The following is an 18309-nucleotide window of genomic DNA, read 5'->3' as shown; positions in this document are numbered from 1 at the left end:
CCAATTGTACTGCCAGTGACTAGAAGACACTTTCCTCAAGCAGTGGTGCAGGAAAAAGTCTGCATCTTTCAAGAAAACCCTGATGTTCTGCAGGTCAAGACTTCATCACCGCATGGAAGTCTCTACTGCATGGCTGCCAGTAAAGGCCTTAATGATGAAAGAATAGTGACCCGACCCCTTCCTCACCGGACAGCCATAGATTGTCTCATGCGAGAATATCGTGCCACTTATGTGAATCATGCTCTGATCAGAGTGTCAGCAGGATATTCTTTCAGATGAGAGAATCGGAGCACACTGTGAGGAGATGATGGAGAACAAAATTTCTACATCTTCTCCATTCTGTGAGTCCACAGAAATTGAACTACACTCAGACGTCTTCCGAGTGTGCTCCAATGATTATCAGCGCCGCTCCAGTCTGTGTCCTGTGATTTGTGATCTGCCGGCAGCTCCAGTGTCTCATGGAGCGCGCCGGAGTTCACAAATCAATACACGTCTATGAGAGCCTCTTTCTGGCTCTCATATACTTTTATTGAGCACTAGTGATGAGCGAGCAGTACCGTGCTTGGTACTCGATAAGAGCAGTTGCTCGGATGGGCACGATTTGAGCTACCTGGTATAATGGAAGTCAATAGGGAACATGAGCATTTTTCCAGAAGATTTCCCAGAAAAATGCTCAGGTAGCCCATTGGATTCCATTCTACTTGGGAGCTCACGAGCATCCAACTGCTCGTTACAAGACCCGAGCTTTGTAGTGCCCACACATCACTAGTTACTAATACTGAGCACCTGAGCATGGTAGTGCTCACTCATCACTAGTTACAAGTATTGAGCACCCGAGCATGGTAGTGCTCACTCATCACTAGTTACAAGTATTGAGCACCCGAGCATGGTAGTGCTCACTCATCACTAGTTACAAGTATTGAGCACCCGAGCATGGTAGTGCTCACTCATTACTAGTTACAAATACCGAGCACCCAAGTATGGTAGTACCCGCTCATCACTAGTTACGAGTACTGAGCACCCGAGCATGGTAGTGCCCGCTCATCACTAGTTACAAATACCGAGCACCCAAGCATGGTAGTGCCCGCTCATCACTAGTTACGAGTACTGAGCACCCGAGCATGGTAGTGCTCACTCATCACTAGTTACGAGTACCGAGCACCCGAGCATGGTAGTACCCGCTCATCACTAGTTACGAGTACAGAGCATCTGAGCATGGTAGTGCCCGCTCATCACTAGTTACGAGTACTGAGCATCTGAGCATGGTAGTGCCCGCTCATCACTAGTTACGAGTACTAAGCACCTGAGCATGGTAGTGCCCGCTAATCACTAGTTACGAGTACAGAGCATCTGAGCATGGTAGTGCCCGCTCATCACTAGTTACGAGTACTGAGCATCTGAGCATGGTAGTGCCCGCTCATCACTAGTTACGAGTACTAAGCACCTGAGCATGGTAGTGCCCGCTCATCACTAGTTACGAGTACAGAGCATCTGAGCATGGTAGTGCCCGCTCATCACTAGTTACGAGTACTGAGCATCTGAGCATGGTAGTGCCCGCTCATCACTAGTTACGAGTACTAAGCACCTGAGCATGGTAGTGCCCGCTCATCACTACTGTTACAAGTACTAAGCCCCAGATCATGGTAGTGCCCACTCATTACTAGTTATGAGTACCCGAGCATGGTAATGCTCACTCATCACTAGTTATGAGAGCCGAGCATGGTAGTACCCGCTCATCACTAGTTACGAGTACTGAGCCCCAGAGCATGGTAGTGCCCACTCATCACTAGTTACGAGTACTGAGCCCCAGAGCATGGTAGTGCTCGCTCATTACTAGTTACGAGTACTGATCCCCAGAGCATGGTAGTGCCCACTCATTACTAGTTACGAGTACTGATCCCCAGAGCATGGTAGTGCCCACTCATTACTAGTTATGAGTACCGAGCCCCAGAGCATGGTAGTGCCCACTCATCACTAGTTACGAGTACTGAGCCCCAGAGCATGGTAGTGCTCGCTCATTACTAGTTACGAGTACTGAGCCCCAGAGCATGGTAGTGCCCACTCATCACTAGTTACGAGTACTGAGCCCCAGAGCATGGTAGTGCTCGCTCATTACTAGTTACGAGTACTGATCCCCAGAGCATGGTAGTGCCCACTCATTACTAGTTACGAGTACCGAGCCCCAGAGCATGGTAGTGCCCACTCATCACTAGTTACGAGTACTGAGCCCCAGAGCATGGTAGTGCTCGCTCATTACTAGTTACGAGTACTGATCCCCAGAGCATGGTAGTGCCCACTCATTACTAGTTACGAGTACTGAGCCCCAGAGCATGGCAGTGCCCACTCATTACTAGTTACGAGCACTTGAGTATGGTAGTGCCCGCTCATCACTAGTTATGAGTACCGAGCAGCCGAGCATGGTAGTGGTCGCTCATCCCTCCCTATGAGATAATTTGTGCCTTCCAGGCAGTCAGAAATTACGGGCACAAGGTGGCGCCGCAAGACCAGAGTGGCGCAATAAAAAGTATGTAGCTTCCGGAGGGTGACTATTAGAACAGGAACCGGGGACTTAGATTTATACTGCCATTCCAGTGCTGAAAAGAAAACAAAACGCTGGAGTGGAGCTTTAAGTTTTCAAACTGTTGAACCTTTTGGATTGACTGACGACCGTTCTGTAGTGGTTCAATAATAAAATTAATCATCAGAACTCCAAATAGCCTAATAATTCTGAGCACAGCATGTCACCAGCATCACTCTCTGATTATTGAGCAGACGTTAGCAATCAGTGTCTGTGACTATGCACCTAATATAATATTGCACTTCCCCTCCCCATAACTGACTCACTGTATATATGTTCACCATTCTCCTATTGTTATATAGCGTCCCGGATGTGATTCTTACAAATGATTGATCGTTTTGTGTTTCTTAGACAAGTCCACAATCAGCAAATTCTCCGGTAGCTTGACACACATTGACCGCCCAAGTTCACAGCAAAAACGCGAAGCTCAGCAGTCCTTACTTGATGGGGGACAAAACACAGAGGTGATATTCCGGACACGGTCCATCCTACTGGCAGAGTTATCATACACTTTTTTTTTTTACTTTGTCTTTTACGTGCATGTCACATGGAAAACCTCACAATCGCGCTCTCTTCTCATAGCGGTGCACTGTTATTGCTCGGCTTCTGCATATCTTGTTTATATGGTGGGTGCGATCGCTCTTCAGCTTCCAGCTTTTCTCCTGTCTTCTGTGTGGCTTTACATTCTAATCAAGTGTCCTGATCACCTTTTATTTTCTTATGTGCTGTAAAGCTGGCAATACACGTTAGACTAATATTAGCCAAACCCAACAAATTTGGTGGAACTGGCTCTGACTGCAGATGGGTCAGATGAGAAGGGTTAGGCTGATGGAATGCAGCATGCCCAGTCTTTGTGTTTACATAAACAGGGGTCTAGCTCCTTCCACCCCTCTTCCTATTGAGACCACACACTCATTCGATCAAGCCAAGAGTCCATATGTAATGAAGCTCTGGAGAGAGCTGTCAGCTCAACAAGTGGAATATCTAAATTGTATGGCCAGCTTTAGTGATGTTCTGGCCATGAAAGATCCAAGTGCATCTCAATAAATTAGAATATCGTAAAAAAAATTATTTATTTCAGTAATTCAATACAAAAAGGAAAACGTGTGTGTGTGTGTGTGTATACAGTGCTGACCAAAAGTATTGGCACCCCTGCAATTCTGTCAGATAATACTTAGTTTCTTCTTGAAAATGATTGCAATCACAAATTATTTGGTATTATTAACTTCATTTAATTTGTCTTCAATGAAAAAAAATAAAAAAAATTGGATATAATTCCACACCAAACATAAAAAAGGGGGTGGACAAAAGTATTGGCACTGTGTGAAAAATCATGTGCTGCTTCTCTAATTTGTGTAATTAGCAGCACCTGTAACTTACATGTGGCACCTAACAGGTGTTGGCAATAACTAAATCACACTTGCAGCCAGTTGACATGGATTAAAGTTGACTCAACCTCTGTCCTGTGTCCTTGTGTGCACCACATTGAGCATGGAGAAAGGAAAGAAGACCAAAGAACTGTCTGAGGACTTGAGAATCCAAATTGTGAGGAAGCATGAGCAATCTCAAGACTACAAGTCCATCTCCAAAGACCTGAAAGTTCCTGTGTCTACAGTGCGCATTGTTATCAAGAAGTGTAAAGCCCATGGCACTGTGGCTAACCTCCCTAGATGTGGAAGGAAAAGAAAAATTGACGAGAGATTTCAACGCAAGATTGTGCGGATGGTGGATAAAGAACCTCGACTAACATCCAAACAAGTTCAAGCTGCCCTGCAGTCCGAGGGTACAACAGTGTCAACCCGTACTATCCGTCGGCGTCTGAATGAAAAGGGACTGTATGGTAGGATACCCAGGAAGACTGCACTTCTTACCCCAAGACATAAAAAATCCAGGCTGGAGTTTGCCAAAACTTAACTGAGAAAGCCGAAAACGTTTTGGAAGAATGTTCTCTGGTCAGATGAGACAAAAGTAGAGCTTTTTCTGAAAACCCATCAAGATAGAGTTTACAGGAAAAAAAAAGAGGCATTCAAAGAAAAGAACACTGTCCCTACAGTCAAACATGGCGGAGGTTCCCTGATGTTTTGGGGTTGCTTTGCTGCCTCTGACACTGGACTGCTTGACTGTGTGCATGGCATTATGAAGTCTGAAGACTACCAACAAATTTTGCAGCATAATGTAGGGCCCAGTGTGAGAAAGCTGGGTCTCCCTCAGAGGTCATGGGTCTTCCAGCAGAACAATGACCCAAAACACACTTCAAAAAGCACTAGAAAATGGTTTGAGAGAAAGCACTGCAGGCTACTAAAGTGGCCAGCAATGAGTCCAGACCTGAATCCCATAGAACACCTGTGGAGAGATCTCAAAATGGCAGTTTGGAGAAGGCCCCTTCAAATCTCAGGGACCTGGAGCAGTTTGCCAAAGAAGAATGGTCTAAAATTCCAGCAGAGCATTGTAAGAAACTCATTGATGGTTACCGGAAGCGGTTGTTCGCAGTTATTTTGGCTAAAGGTTGTGCAACCAAGTATTAGGCTAAGGGTGCCAATACTTTTGTCTGGCCCATTTTTGGAGTTTTGTGTGAAATGATCAATGATTTTTGTTTCATTCTCTTTTGTGGTTTTTCATTGCAAGCAAAATAAATGACGATCATAATACCAAAGAATTTGTGATTGCAATCATTTTCAAGAAGAAACTGAGTATTCTCTGACAGAATTGCAGGGGTGCCAATACTTTTGGCCAGCTGTGTGTGTGTGTGTGTGTGTGTGTGTGTGTGTATATATTACACATACTGTCCACCTACTTTTGGACGACCCTGTATATTAGTCATTACAGAGGGATCTATTCCTATATATTACATAGTCATTACACACAGAGGGATCTATTCCTATATATTATACCGTATAGAGTAATTACCGTACACACTGATCTATTCCTATATATTATATAGAGTCATTACACACAGAGGGATCTATTCCTATATATTATATAGTCATTACACACAGAGGGATCTATTCCTATATATTATATAGAGTCATTACACACAGAGGGATCTATTCCTATATATTATATAGAGTCATTACACACAGAGGGATCTATTTCAGGTGTTTATTTCTGTTGATGTTTATGGCTTACAGCCAATGAACACCCAAAAGTCATTATCTCAGAAAATTAGAATATTATATAAGACCAAATGAAAAATATGATTTTACACTCAGAAATGTTGGCGCCTACTGAAAAGTCTGTACAGTAAATGCCTCAATACTTGGTCGCGGCTCCTTTTGCATGAATTACTGCATCAATGCGGCGTGGCATGGAGGCGATCAGCCTGTGGTACTGCTGAAGTGTTATGCAAGCCCAGATTGCTTTGACCGCAGCTTTCAGCTCGTCTGCATTGTTGGGTCTGATGTCTCTCATAGATTCTCTATAGGGTTTAGGTCAGGTGAGATTGCTGGCCAATCAAGCACAATGATACTGTGGTTAGTAAACCAGGTATTGGTACTTTTGGCAGTGTGGACAGGTGACAAGTCCTGCTGGAAAATGACATTTCCATCTCCAAAAAGCTTGTCGGCAGAGGGAAGCATGAAGAGCTCTAAAATCTCCTGGTAGATGGCTGCGCTGACTTTGGACTTGATAAAACACAGTGAAGCTACACCAGCAGATGACATGGCTCCCCAAACCATCACTGATTGTGGAGACTTCACACTAGACCTCAGCAGCTTGGATTGTGGCCTCTCCACTCTTCCTCCAGACTCTGGGACCGCGATTTCCAAATGAAATGCAAAATGCACTTTCATCTGTAGGCAACACCTTGGACACAGAGAACAGTGCCGTTTTTTTTTCCTTGGCCCAGGTAAGACGCTTCTTGTCTATTGGTCATGAGTGGCTTGACACAAGGAATATGACACTTATAGCCCATGTCCTGGATATGTCTGTGTGTGGTGGCTCTTGAAGCACTGACTCCAGCAGCGTCCACTCCTTGTGAATCTCCCTCCGTCTTTTGAATGGCCTTTTCGTAACAGTCCTATCAAGGCTGCGGTTATATCCCGGTTGCTTGTGCACCTTTTTTCTACCACACTTTTTCCTTCCACTCAACTTTCCATTAATATTCTTGGATTCAGTAATTTGTGAACAGCCAGCTTCTTTAGCAATGACCTTTTGTGGCTTACCCTCCTTGTGGAGTGTGTCAATGACAGCCTTCTGTACATCTGTCAAGTCTGCAGTCTTCCCCATGATTGTGTAGCCTACAGAACCAGACTAAAGCTGGTGTCACACATAACGACGACGACAACGACGTCGCTGCTACGTCACCATTTTCTGTGACGTTGCAGCGACGTCCCGTCGCTGTCGCTGTGTGTGACATCCAGCAACGACCTGGCCCCTGCTGTGAGGTCGCCGGTCGTTGCTGAATGTCCAGCTTCATTTTTTGGTCGTCACTCTCCCGCTGTGACACACACATCGCTGTGTGTGACAGCGAGAGAGCGACGAAATGAAGCGATCAGGAGCCGGCACTGGCAGCTGCGGTAAGCTGTAACCAGCGTAAACATCGGGTAACCAAGGGAAGCCCTTTCCCTGGTTACCCGATGTTTACGCTGGTTACCAGCCTCCGCTCTTGCTGCCAGTGCCGGCTCCTGCACTGTGACATGTGGCTGCAGTATGCATCGGGTAATTAACCCGATGTATACTGTAGCAAGGAGAGCAAGGAGCCAGCGCTAAGCAGTGCGCGCGGCTCCTTGCTCTCTGCACTGTGACATGTAGCTGCAGCACACATCGGGTTAATTAACCCGATGTGTACTGTACCTAGGAGAGCAAGGAGCCAGCGCTAAGCGCGGCTCCCTGCTCTCTGCACATGTAGCGACGTTATGATCGCTGCTTCTGCTGTGTTTGACAGCTAAGCAGCGATCATAACAGCGACTTACAAGGTCGCTGTTACGTCACCCAAAATGGTGACGTAACAGCGACGTCGTTGTCGCTGTCGCTTAGTGTGACACCAGCTTAAGGGACCATTCTAAATGCTTAGGAAGCCTTTGTAGGTGTTTTGTGTTAATTATTCTAATTTTCTGAGATAATGACTTTTGGGTTTTCATTGGCTGTAAGCCATAATCACCAACATTAACAGAAATAAACACTTGAAATAGATCCCTCTGTGTGTAATGACTCTATATAATATATAGGAATAGATCACTCCGTGTGTAATGACTCTATATCAAAAAATGCAAACACACAAAATATATGTTCCCTATTGCGGCAAGACAAATTCTTGGATCCCTATGATGATGTGACTGGAATGATGTCGGGTTATTTTGTTTTTTCTTTTCCAGGAAATTACATCTGATGATTCTTTGCCAGACAACAAAAATCTTAATTTGAACAAGTGAGTATTTTTTTTTAAATACATAAGCTAAATGACTAAATTTGTATTTCATAAATCAATAATACACATGAAAATAAGTGTAAGCGAAATGCCTGCCTTCTGTGCGTCTAGAACTCCAAATTTAATAAGATTTGTGTTACCGCGTAATAGGAGAAAAATTTAAAACTGCCAGAATTGGTTTTTTTTATTTTTTTTAAAAAAATGCAATAAAATGCAATAACAGGTGATCAAAACATCGCATCTACCCAAAATTGGTATAAGTAAAAATGTCAGCTCAAGACACAAAAAATAAGCCGTCACTTAGCCCCAGATCCTGAAAGATGAGAACATCAAGGTTCTCGAAAAATGGCGCCGAAAACTATTTATTTATTTATTTTTACAGACGTGTGAATTTTTGTTTCACTTCTGAAATTTAAACAAAACTCTACGTTTGATATCTAGGAACTCGTGCAGACCTGGGGAATCCTATTACCAGGTCAGTTTTACCATCTAGTGAACATGGTAAATAAAGAACCCAAAAAAACAATTGTGGAATTGCACTTTTTTTTTGCACTTTCACCGCACTTGGAATTTTTTCCCATTTTCCAGTACAATATGGGGCAGAATGAATGGTGTCATTCAAAAGTACAACTCTGCCCACAACAAACTAGCCCTCATAGGGCTATATTGACAGAAAAATTAAAAAACTCATTATGGCTTTTGGAAAAAGGGGAGGGAAAATCATCAGGTTGTGAATAATAATATAATATTTATTCACTTATATAGCGCTATTAATTCCACAGCACGTTACAGACATTGGCAACTCTGTCCCCATTGGGGCTCACAATCTAAAGTCCTTATTATTATGCATTTGGAGTGTGGGAGGAAACCGGAGGAAACCCATACAAACTCCTTGCAGATGTTGTCCTTGGTGGGACGTGAACCCAGGACCCCAGCACGGCAAAATAACAGTGCTAACCACTGAGCTAGCGTGCTGCCCAAGGGGTTAAAGTGATTATTCTTTTTATATCGTATGTTTCACCTTTTTTCTAATATTATTGAGTAACATGCTATTTGTTTTGCTCCTTCTAGCAACGTAGAAAAGGAATCCCCATTGGTACCAGATCTTCCCAGCTCTCCATTTCCTCTCCCTTGTGTTTCGTACTCTATCACGGATGAAGATTTCATCCCTTACCTTTCTACTTCCATTGCCCATGCATTAAAACAGAAGCAACATCTAGCGGGGGTTATGGAAACACCGGATAACCCAAGAGCCGATCACAGATGTCGTGAGCCAGGAGATGGCTACTTTGAAATGGGACTCCATGAAAGAGAGCAAGGTCTTTCTGGTAGACCTCTCTTCCGAGACCCCGATGTCAGTATTAAAAGAGTTCTCTGGAACTTCACGGTCCATCTCCGGCGAGACTGTTCCATTAAACCATTTCCTTCATGCCTGGTGGTCACCGATACCTTACTTGCCTTATTTGAGATGCGTCATGACCAACGTGACCAGCGCATCTTCCATCCTTCCACAATGAAACTGGTTGGCTATTATTATTATGAAGATCTAACCGAAATGACGTTCCTCATACCAGAAAGCTGCCTGGCGTTGAGTGTGAGAAATGGAGAAGAATTTGTTATTATTTTGACAGATCCTCGAAATTTGGAGGAGTTTTGGTCTTGTTTGCAGTCACAAAAATGTTTGACTTCTCCCCATGTCTCTTCTGCGCTCCATGGAACTGGATTCCAAGGATTTTTCCGAAAACTTATTGAGAAACATCAGATTCATCTATCGGACTGTGAAGTGAAGGGGTATTTCCCAGTCTGTCTATTCTATGGTGAGGACTCCGAGGAAGGTCTTCCAGTTGAGAACACCATATTGAGCCCCAATTTTTGTGTTCGTTGCTCTAAACATGACGTTTCGGAGCAAAACGGGGATAGGTTGTGTCCGGTGTGGCTGGTTCTCACACCACAAGACATGGTCATCATCAGAATTGATTTCCGTATGATCTGTCAGGATAAAAGTATGGCTGACTATTCGCATAACTCTTTTAGACTGAGCCGGATCCCTATGACCTCTGTTGTCGTCCATCCCTCACACCGCTATACTGACAGTGAGCCGGCGCCTCAGGACAGTCACATACTCCGATTCATTTTGGACTCCTTTACTATCACTGCCTCCTTTTTGTTGCCTAATGATGTCAGTAACTTTTTGCCACTTTATAAGCTATTGAGGAGCTCAGTTCAGGATGTGAAAAGTATTGTTGTTTTAAAGTCCTTAAATATGGAGACGTCCACAGAGCAGATCCTGGAAAAGAAAACCCAACGGCAGACTCTAAGGTGAGACCTTTGTTTTATGCTCCTCTGTATACACTGCAATGAGGCCTCATTTTTGGATAAGGAGGAACTGTATACTAATAAAGGGAATGTGTCAGCAGTTTAATCTGAGAGCAGCATAATGTAGGGGCTGCGACACTGATTTCAGGGATGTGTCAATTAATAGCCTGAAACAGCAATACACAGTCTAACATCGAAACTACTCCCTTAACTGAATATCTAAAACATTACAAATTTATTGATATATGTTAAAAGGGAGACACAACACATATAGTGTATATACGTGATAAAACACACAATAAAATATGTACACTCATGGTCAAAATTGTTGGTATCCCTCGTTTAATGAAAGAAAACACCACAATGGTCACAGAAGTAACTTTAATCTGACAAAAGTAATAATAAATAAAAAATCGATGAAAATCCGCAAATGAAATTCAGAGATTGCTGCTTTTCTGCTTTCACAGAATTTTAAAAAAATAAAACTCGTGAAACAGGCCTGGACAGAAATGATGGTATCCCTGAAAATAATGTGACAAAAGGGACATGTTAAATCAAGGTGTGTCCAGTAATTAGCGTCACAGGTGTCTACAATCTTGTAATCAGTCAGTGGGCCTGTATATAGGGCTGCAGATACTCACTGTGCTGTTTGGTGTCATGGTATGTACCACACTCAACATGGACCAGAGGAGGCAAAGGAAAGTTGTCTCAGGAGATTAGAAAGAAAATTATAGACAAGCATGTTAAAGGTTATAAAACCATCTCCAAGCAGCTTAATGTTCCTGTGACTACAGTGGCACATATTATTCAGAAATTTAAGATCCATGGGACTGTGGCCAACCTCCCTGGACATGGCCGCAGGAGGAAAATTGATGACAAATCAAAGAGACGGATAAAACGAATTCTAACTCCTACGCGCGACCCTCCGAGGAAGCCCACGCGAAACGTGCGTAGGGGTTACTAGAGTACCACTCGCAAACAGGGTATACCATGGGTAAATGCTTTGATAGATTTGTGCACAATTTATGGTCTATACTAGCTTCTTACCTCTGATTATATAAGTGTAGCACCGTGTCTGCGCACATCCTGTTGGAGATATATTTCTATCTCCCCCTTGTATTTTGACCTGTGGCACTCCAATTAAGTCGTATTCCTGCACCATGCACTTTGACTTTTTATGTAATGTTAGTTTTCTTTACATATGTGTTAATAAAATTTGTGATATTTTTTCATTTTACTTTGTGATTCAATCGCTTGATTGTACATTCAGTTGTGATATATTATGATATGAGACATAACGATCCTCCCTGTATTTCTTGTTTTCTAGCAGTCCTAAACCGCAGATGACACTACCAACATTATACCCTTCTGAAAGTTTATTTCAGAAATTATCTGAAGAAAACCAGATTCCCTTCCACTTGGCGACATCTCCACATTTCCGCTTTATTTCTGCCCTTAACGGGAGGAGCATTGTGGACTTCTTCCATTGCAGCATCGCCGAGGTAAGACGCTCAGGAATTGCTGTGTTGTGTGCAGTATACGCTGTATTCGCTGGGGATCAGAGCAGAAGTCTAGACCCTGAGGTGTCCACTTTGGTCATTGTCGTAGAGAAAAGGGTTTTTTTTCTCTGTAATATGACACACCAATTTCATTGGAACCAAATATTGTTGTTTTTCACTTGTATACTTGCAGCAAAGTGGACACCAAATTTTCCGGTCATGTAAAATAACAAAACCCGTTAGTATTCAGCCTTCTTGATCAAACGCGGCACTCCATTAGTTTCAGTGTTTGTATCCGCCGATCTCAGTGGTTGATTGCGGCGGTGATGTGAGCTGTCATCATGCTGTCATCGCTGCAGCTGAAACACTGAGACCGGAACAGCAGCTGATTTTTGTTATTTTCCACGAAAGAAGTAATGTTTGAGGTGTATTTTTCTAAAAGTGGAAAACCCCTTTAAAAGAGCTGTCGAAATTGAGTTACGGTGTAATGTCAGAACCTGAATAGTTCATAAAGATCCTCCTGCCTTTGTAGGAGGATTCTATCTTAAAGCTGGCCCCTCAAAGTCCTATTCACGAGATCATAGCAACATATATTTTTTTATATTTCCTAGCTTGTGGTTTACATTCGAAGGTTGCAACATCTGATTTGTACCATGTGTCAGCCAATAAATACTGCGTTTCCCGCAAATAAGACACTTATTTTTTGGTTTTGCCCTGAAAAATGTGCTAGGGCTTATTTTCGAGGTAGAGGTTATTTTTGGGTTTACCCCCAAAAGCAGGCAGAAACACCCCCACAAAAGAGAATTGCACTTACCAGACCCCGGACATCTGCGTCATTTCCAGGTCCTCCTGCATTCCTCCTCAAGTCATCGATGCATTCTACCCCAGGTCTCTGATGCGTTCCACCTGAGGTCCTCGATGCATTCCACCCCAGGTCCCCGATGCGTTCCACCCCAAGTCCTCGATGCATTTTACCCCAGTGGGTCCTTGATCTGTTCCACCTCAGGTTCTCCATACGTTCCTGCTCAGGTCCTCAATGCGTTCCACCCCAGGTCCCTGATGCGTTCCACCTTGCGTCCTCGATTCATTCCTCCCCAGGTCCCCGATGTGTTCCACCCCAAGTCCTCGATGCATTCTACCCCAGGGGGTCCTTGATGTGTTCCACCTCCAGGTTCTCCATACGTTCCTGCTCAGGTCCTCAATGCGTTCCACCCCAGGTCCTCGATGTGTTCCAACCCCCTACAAAAAAGGATTGCACTTACCAGACCCTGGACATCTGTGTTGCTCCCAGGTCCTCCTGCGTTCCTCCTTAAGTCCTCGATGCGTTCCACTCCAGGTCTTCGATGCGTTCCACTGCAGGTCCGCAATGCATTCCACCCCAGCTCCATGATACGTTCCACCTCAGGTCCTCTCGGAAGTAGTACGGTACCACTGGGTGTGTGTGTGTGTGTGTGATGTTACTGTGATCGTGTGTGTGTGTGTGAGTGCGAGTGGGGAGGGATCCTGGAACCTGTGTGTGTGTGCATGTGGACCTGACAGCGACACTGATCAGTATGGGAGAGCCCATCCACCATCAATCAGTCTGGTGAGTGCGATTGCGGGGTCTGTATTCTCTGTTTTGGGGTCTGCTTTCTTTAATGAAGTGTCCTGCAGTATCTGTAACTTTTTTAGGTACATGGACACTTCATTATTGAACTGCGGCTAGGGCTTATTTTCGGGGGAAACACATTAATGGCTGTCACTTGATTCAAGCTGCCCAAATCATGGGCAGCATAAAACAGAGCCTGGCTATATGGTTGCAGATGGGTATGTTTTTCTCTGAGATGCTGCAACATTTCAGAGATCACATACCTTAAAGAGTCGCAGACCATAGGAATAGATGTGACTGGCCGGCACCTGCTTGCACTGCTGTAGTTGATTGACAGGTCTTTCCCATGTGTGTACTTGGGGAGAAACCTGTCAATCACTAAGAGAAGAGCCGAATGAAAACGATTGAGGCCTTTTCAGACTATCTACTCTTTGTAATGTCAGAGTGTTTCAGAGAAAAACCTATGTGACTATATTCGCACAGCCAGGCCCTGATTCACATTGGTCAGTAAGTCCATTGACTGCTTCTTTTTAAAGAGAACATTGCTCATGATTATAGATGAGAAACCTGAGGTTCGGTGTTCTTACCAATCACAGAGTTTACAAGAAAATCCAGATCGGGAGCTTTACGTATGCTGACCCCTCGCACGGGCATCTCTGTGCTCGGGTACACTCGGTGCTCAGCCCAGTGCGAGCCGCTCGCAGTGTTTGAATGGCTCGCACTGGGGGGTAACAACAGCGTGATCGGATGTACTGTGCACCAAACAAAAAAAGTATAACCCCTGCCCACCGTCCCCCAGAAGTGATCTGTTTATGGCTGCCTGTATGTTGGCGGAGATCCGAAATGCCCAATAAGTGACTTCTATTGGGGTTCAGGTGAAGTCCGGGTCCCAAACCAAACCCACAAAACCGAACTTCCACGGGTCCACTCATTTCTAACCGTGCGTCAGAGCCTGGTTTCTGCATCCGAAATATCCATGTTTTACTCTGACACCAAACAGTGAGAGAAAGCCCGGCTCACCTGTACGTAAGAGCGAACCGGATGAAAAGCTCCAAATAGATAATCCACAAAAAGAAATCCAGCACTTCTAAAAAATGGACTGTTATTTCTTCAAGTTAAAAAATGGAGTCAATAAGAGGGAAGTTACAACAAGCAGTTTACGTGTTTCGAGGCCAAATGCCTCTTAATCAGGCATTTAGCCTCGAAACGCATAAACTACTTGTAACTTCCTACTTTTTGACTCTATTTTTTAACTTGAAGACATAAAAGTTAATTTTTTTTTTTAAGAAGTGCTGGATTTCTTTTTGTCAATTTTATCTATTGTTGCTCTGAATTGTAGCAGCACATCACGAGCTAAAAGTGTCTTAACAGTCAAGTGTGACTTGTGTCTAATCCAAGTTATGGTTCCCTGGAGGCTTCTCCCACCCGCATACCTGGACTGACCGATCTTCCTGTAGAAACATAGAAGGACCTGTCAGTCTCGCGGAGTGGGTGGGGAGAAGCTGCTGGGAATGTGCCTTTTGGATAAGTCACTTCATCCCCCGTGCAAAGCATTCTGCAGAATTCGTTACCCCTGGGGTCGGTCAGTGAGCTCCTCTGGCAGGTTTGTAATCCATCTCTTTTCTTCTCCTCAGCATTGTTTTAAGCTGATTGATGACCACATCAAAGTTCTCCTGTCCTCTGCCCATAAGTCATTTTAGAAGAAGGGAGACAAGTGTTATAAACTCTACTGACAAACGATCCCATGTACATCTTCATTGTGAGCTTACCCTGCAGTCTGCTGTGTTCCTTACAGGCTGTAGAAGGGAAATGGTCCAAAAATTAATTTTATTTGTTTTTGGCCAAAGCTACATATAAAAGGGGTTGTCGACACTGTGTCAATCCTGCTAAAGTTCTGTTGGTTCTTTGTCTCCTGCAAGTCATTATGTCATGTGATGGCTGCAGCCAATCAGCAGCAGCTAATAAGATCACATGGTCATCGGGAGACAACACCACTATTGCTGGAACAGCGCTGGTTCAAAGGGCAAGTATGTGGATTTTTTATTTTATATGGGGTACTTTAGAAATTAAGTAGTGGACAACCCCTTTTGATAAGGGACAATATCCATAATATTGATACCCCTGTAGGTGACAATATCCATGTGACCATATGATTTTTGACTGCAGGTATGGCCTCCTTTACCAGTGAGTGAACATCATGATGGGTCTAATGTTTTCCAACCCTCGTTTTACAGGTCGACAATGAAGAATTGCGGTATCTGATGTGGTCTTCAGTGACGACGTATCGATTGCCGGATGCAGAAATGACATCATGTGTTTTATTGTCAACCAAAGCGATTTATTTTGTGCTGGATGACACATTTAAGAGAGTCAGGCGAGATCTGCACGGTAAGAGTGTGTGTGCTCAATGTGTCACAATTCCTGAAATCAACCAAAAGAGGAAATAGTAACCTTAAATTTTCTTCTTTTATTTCCCAGCCATTATAGGGGTTGTCCACCACTCAAAAACCTCTTCTCAATCACCCCATTAAAATAACAGCACATGTACTCCCCTCCGGTGCCGGCGCTGTTCCAGCAGTGTCAACACTCGCTCTCCCAGAGCTCATGTGACATTTACGCCATGTGAGCCCTGCGTCCAATCAGCACCGACTTTTCTCTCTCTCTGCCTTCGAATGTACCAAACATCAACAGGAAATTAGATCTGCAGCTGCGGCTCACATCCTCTTGGTATGTTCAAAGGCGGAAAGAGAGAAGGGCCAACGTGACGCAACAACCTCATGTGAGCCCCGGGAGAGCACCTGCTGACACTGCTGGAACAGCTCCGACACCAGAGGGGAGTACAAGTGCTGTTATTTTAACAGGGGCTAACATAGTGATTGAGAAGGGGTTGTTTGACTTATGGACAACCCCTTTAAGAGCTTTACATTGTACCATGTCAATGGCAATACATTTTTGAGGAGCACATGGACACTCGTTCATTGTAGAAAAATGCTCATGTGAGCAACTCCATTCACTTACCTTGCTCCATGTGCCATCTTTTTTGTACATGGATCAGGGGTCGGTTGTAGGTCGAAGATTTTTGTTCTATGTGTATAACCTTATCCATGATTTTTATATCATTATTGCCATTTTGTTCTTCCTCTATAGACGACTGCAATCAACTCCGATCTGGGTCGTCGTGCGCATTTTACCCTTGTTACTGCATTGCAATTCCATTTAATGACCTTCAGTCGGTGAACATTGGGCTCTTCGATCAGTTCTTTAGGATAACGGGTAAAGTCATCTTTTTGTGAGCAGGTTTTCCATACGTATCATGGTCATTACCCCAAAAATTTATATAGAGAAGAACTCAACTGATCACAGGAACGTAGTCGTATTGATTAGTGGTACCTCCATCCATCGGAAGGGGAACTTTAATCCCCAATGCAAAATTGCGCGGCAGGTCGGATGCTGGAACACCGCTCCATTCATTATGGAGATGCCGTAAGAAGCCGAGCACAGCACTCAGCAGCCCCATAGGGAATGAATGGAGCGTAGGTCAGATGTACAAACTGCTTCTCCAATTAAATAGGGATTTAAGTGCCCCCTTCTGCTGATTGGTGCAGGTGTCAGCAGTCAGGCACCCACTGATTAAAGGGAATCTGTCACCAAGTCTTTGCCACCTAATCTGAGAGCAGCATAATGTAGAGACAAAGACCCTGATTCCAGCGATGTGTCACTTACTGGGCTGTGCAGTGTAATTTTGATAAAATCTCTGTTTAATCAGCAGTAGATTATCATTACAGGACTATTTGGCGTGCTGCCAGGTAGTCCAGCATATTCATGAAGTCTACATAACTGCTAGATCTGCAGTAGAGAAAATATTGATTTTATCAAAATGACAGCAAACCGCTCAGTAAATGACACATCGCTGGAATCAGTGTATAAGTCTCTCAGATGGGGGAGCTAAAATCTGGCAACCGATTCCCTTTAATAAATAAAAGATAAGTGATAATTTGTTTTCATCGGACAACCTTAAAGCACCACTCCAGCATTTTTGTTTATTGCAATCCCTGTAGTAATGCTTTAAATGTAAGTCCCCTGCCCCTAGTTATACACACCTTCCACCACGTTCACCTTTTTCCAGCATCGCCCCAGTCAGTCTGTTACGAAAAGTGACCAGCCGGCAGCTCTAGTGTTTCACGGAGCTCGCCAGAGAGAACTTTTCAATACAAGTCTATGAGAGCCTCATTCTGGCCTAGTTCTGGCTCTCATCGACTTGCATTGAGTGCCTGTGACGGAACTTCTGACATTTGGCCAGTCAGAAATTACAGTCACAAGATGGTGCCGCAGGACCGGAGTGGCGTCAGTAAGAGATGAAGTTGCAGGAAGGTGAGTGTATGACTGGGGGCAGGGGGGCGTACACTCCAGCGCCAAAATTAAAAAAAACAAACACTGCTGTCGTTGTGCTTTAAAGGTTTAGTCTCCTCTCTCTCTCATCGCTCAGGTGGAATATTGGCGTCCAGTTGTCGATAATCATATATATATGTGCTCCTGCTATGTGCTGTGTAATGGCCGTGTCTGACCGTACAGGAACATGGTCTGATCATACCACAGCTCCTCGGCTGGGGAGGAAGTAAAAACGTATACAGACATTACAGCACGAGATCATAAATTATTCTTTCTATGAGGTAAAACATTGTTTAAAAACAGGGAGGGAAATGTTTTACCTCACAAAAAGAATTAGCTCTGATCCCGTGCTGTAATGTCTATCTACTCTCTCTTCTCCAGGAGCTGTGGTATGATCAGACCATGTCCCTGTACGGTCAGACACAGCCATTACACAGTACACAGCAGGGACACATATATAAGATTATCTCAGCACAGGAACATTTTTTGTAAACACATCCAATTGTGGAAACTATTATTATTCCAATATCTATTGATTAAAATGAACTTTGTGGGAAAACCCCTCTAAATTTCT

General features: G+C 44.0%; 1 protein-coding gene across 5 annotated transcripts in view; it reads left to right on the top strand.

The window, feature by feature from the left end:
* NISCH (nischarin) overlaps nucleotides 1–18309 on the top strand; it is a 170864-nt gene that overhangs the window by 116581 nt on the left and 35974 nt on the right. Inside the window, exons 14-19 of one of the 5 annotated variants that reach the window (XM_075321742.1) lie at nucleotides 2930–3042; nucleotides 7891–7943; nucleotides 9015–10262; nucleotides 11590–11761; nucleotides 15581–15734; nucleotides 16494–16619. In XM_075321742.1, coding sequence (XP_075177857.1) covers nucleotides 2930–3042; nucleotides 7891–7943; nucleotides 9015–10262; nucleotides 11590–11761; nucleotides 15581–15734; nucleotides 16494–16619 — 1866 coding nt within the window. Of the gene's footprint in view, nucleotides 1–2929; nucleotides 3043–7890; nucleotides 7944–9014; nucleotides 10263–11586; nucleotides 11762–15580; nucleotides 15735–16493; nucleotides 16620–18309 lie in introns of those variants that run through there. The other 4 variants (XM_075321741.1, XM_075321743.1, XM_075321745.1 and 1 more) reach the window with 4 other exon arrangements.

This window comes from Anomaloglossus baeobatrachus, chromosome 8, assembly GCF_048569485.1.
Source record: "Anomaloglossus baeobatrachus isolate aAnoBae1 chromosome 8, aAnoBae1.hap1, whole genome shotgun sequence".
In the NCBI taxonomy this organism is placed as follows: Eukaryota; Metazoa; Chordata; class Amphibia; order Anura; family Aromobatidae; genus Anomaloglossus; species Anomaloglossus baeobatrachus.
The sequence above is the reverse complement of the archived record's forward strand: the minus strand, read 5'-3'. Positions and strand labels throughout refer to the sequence as shown.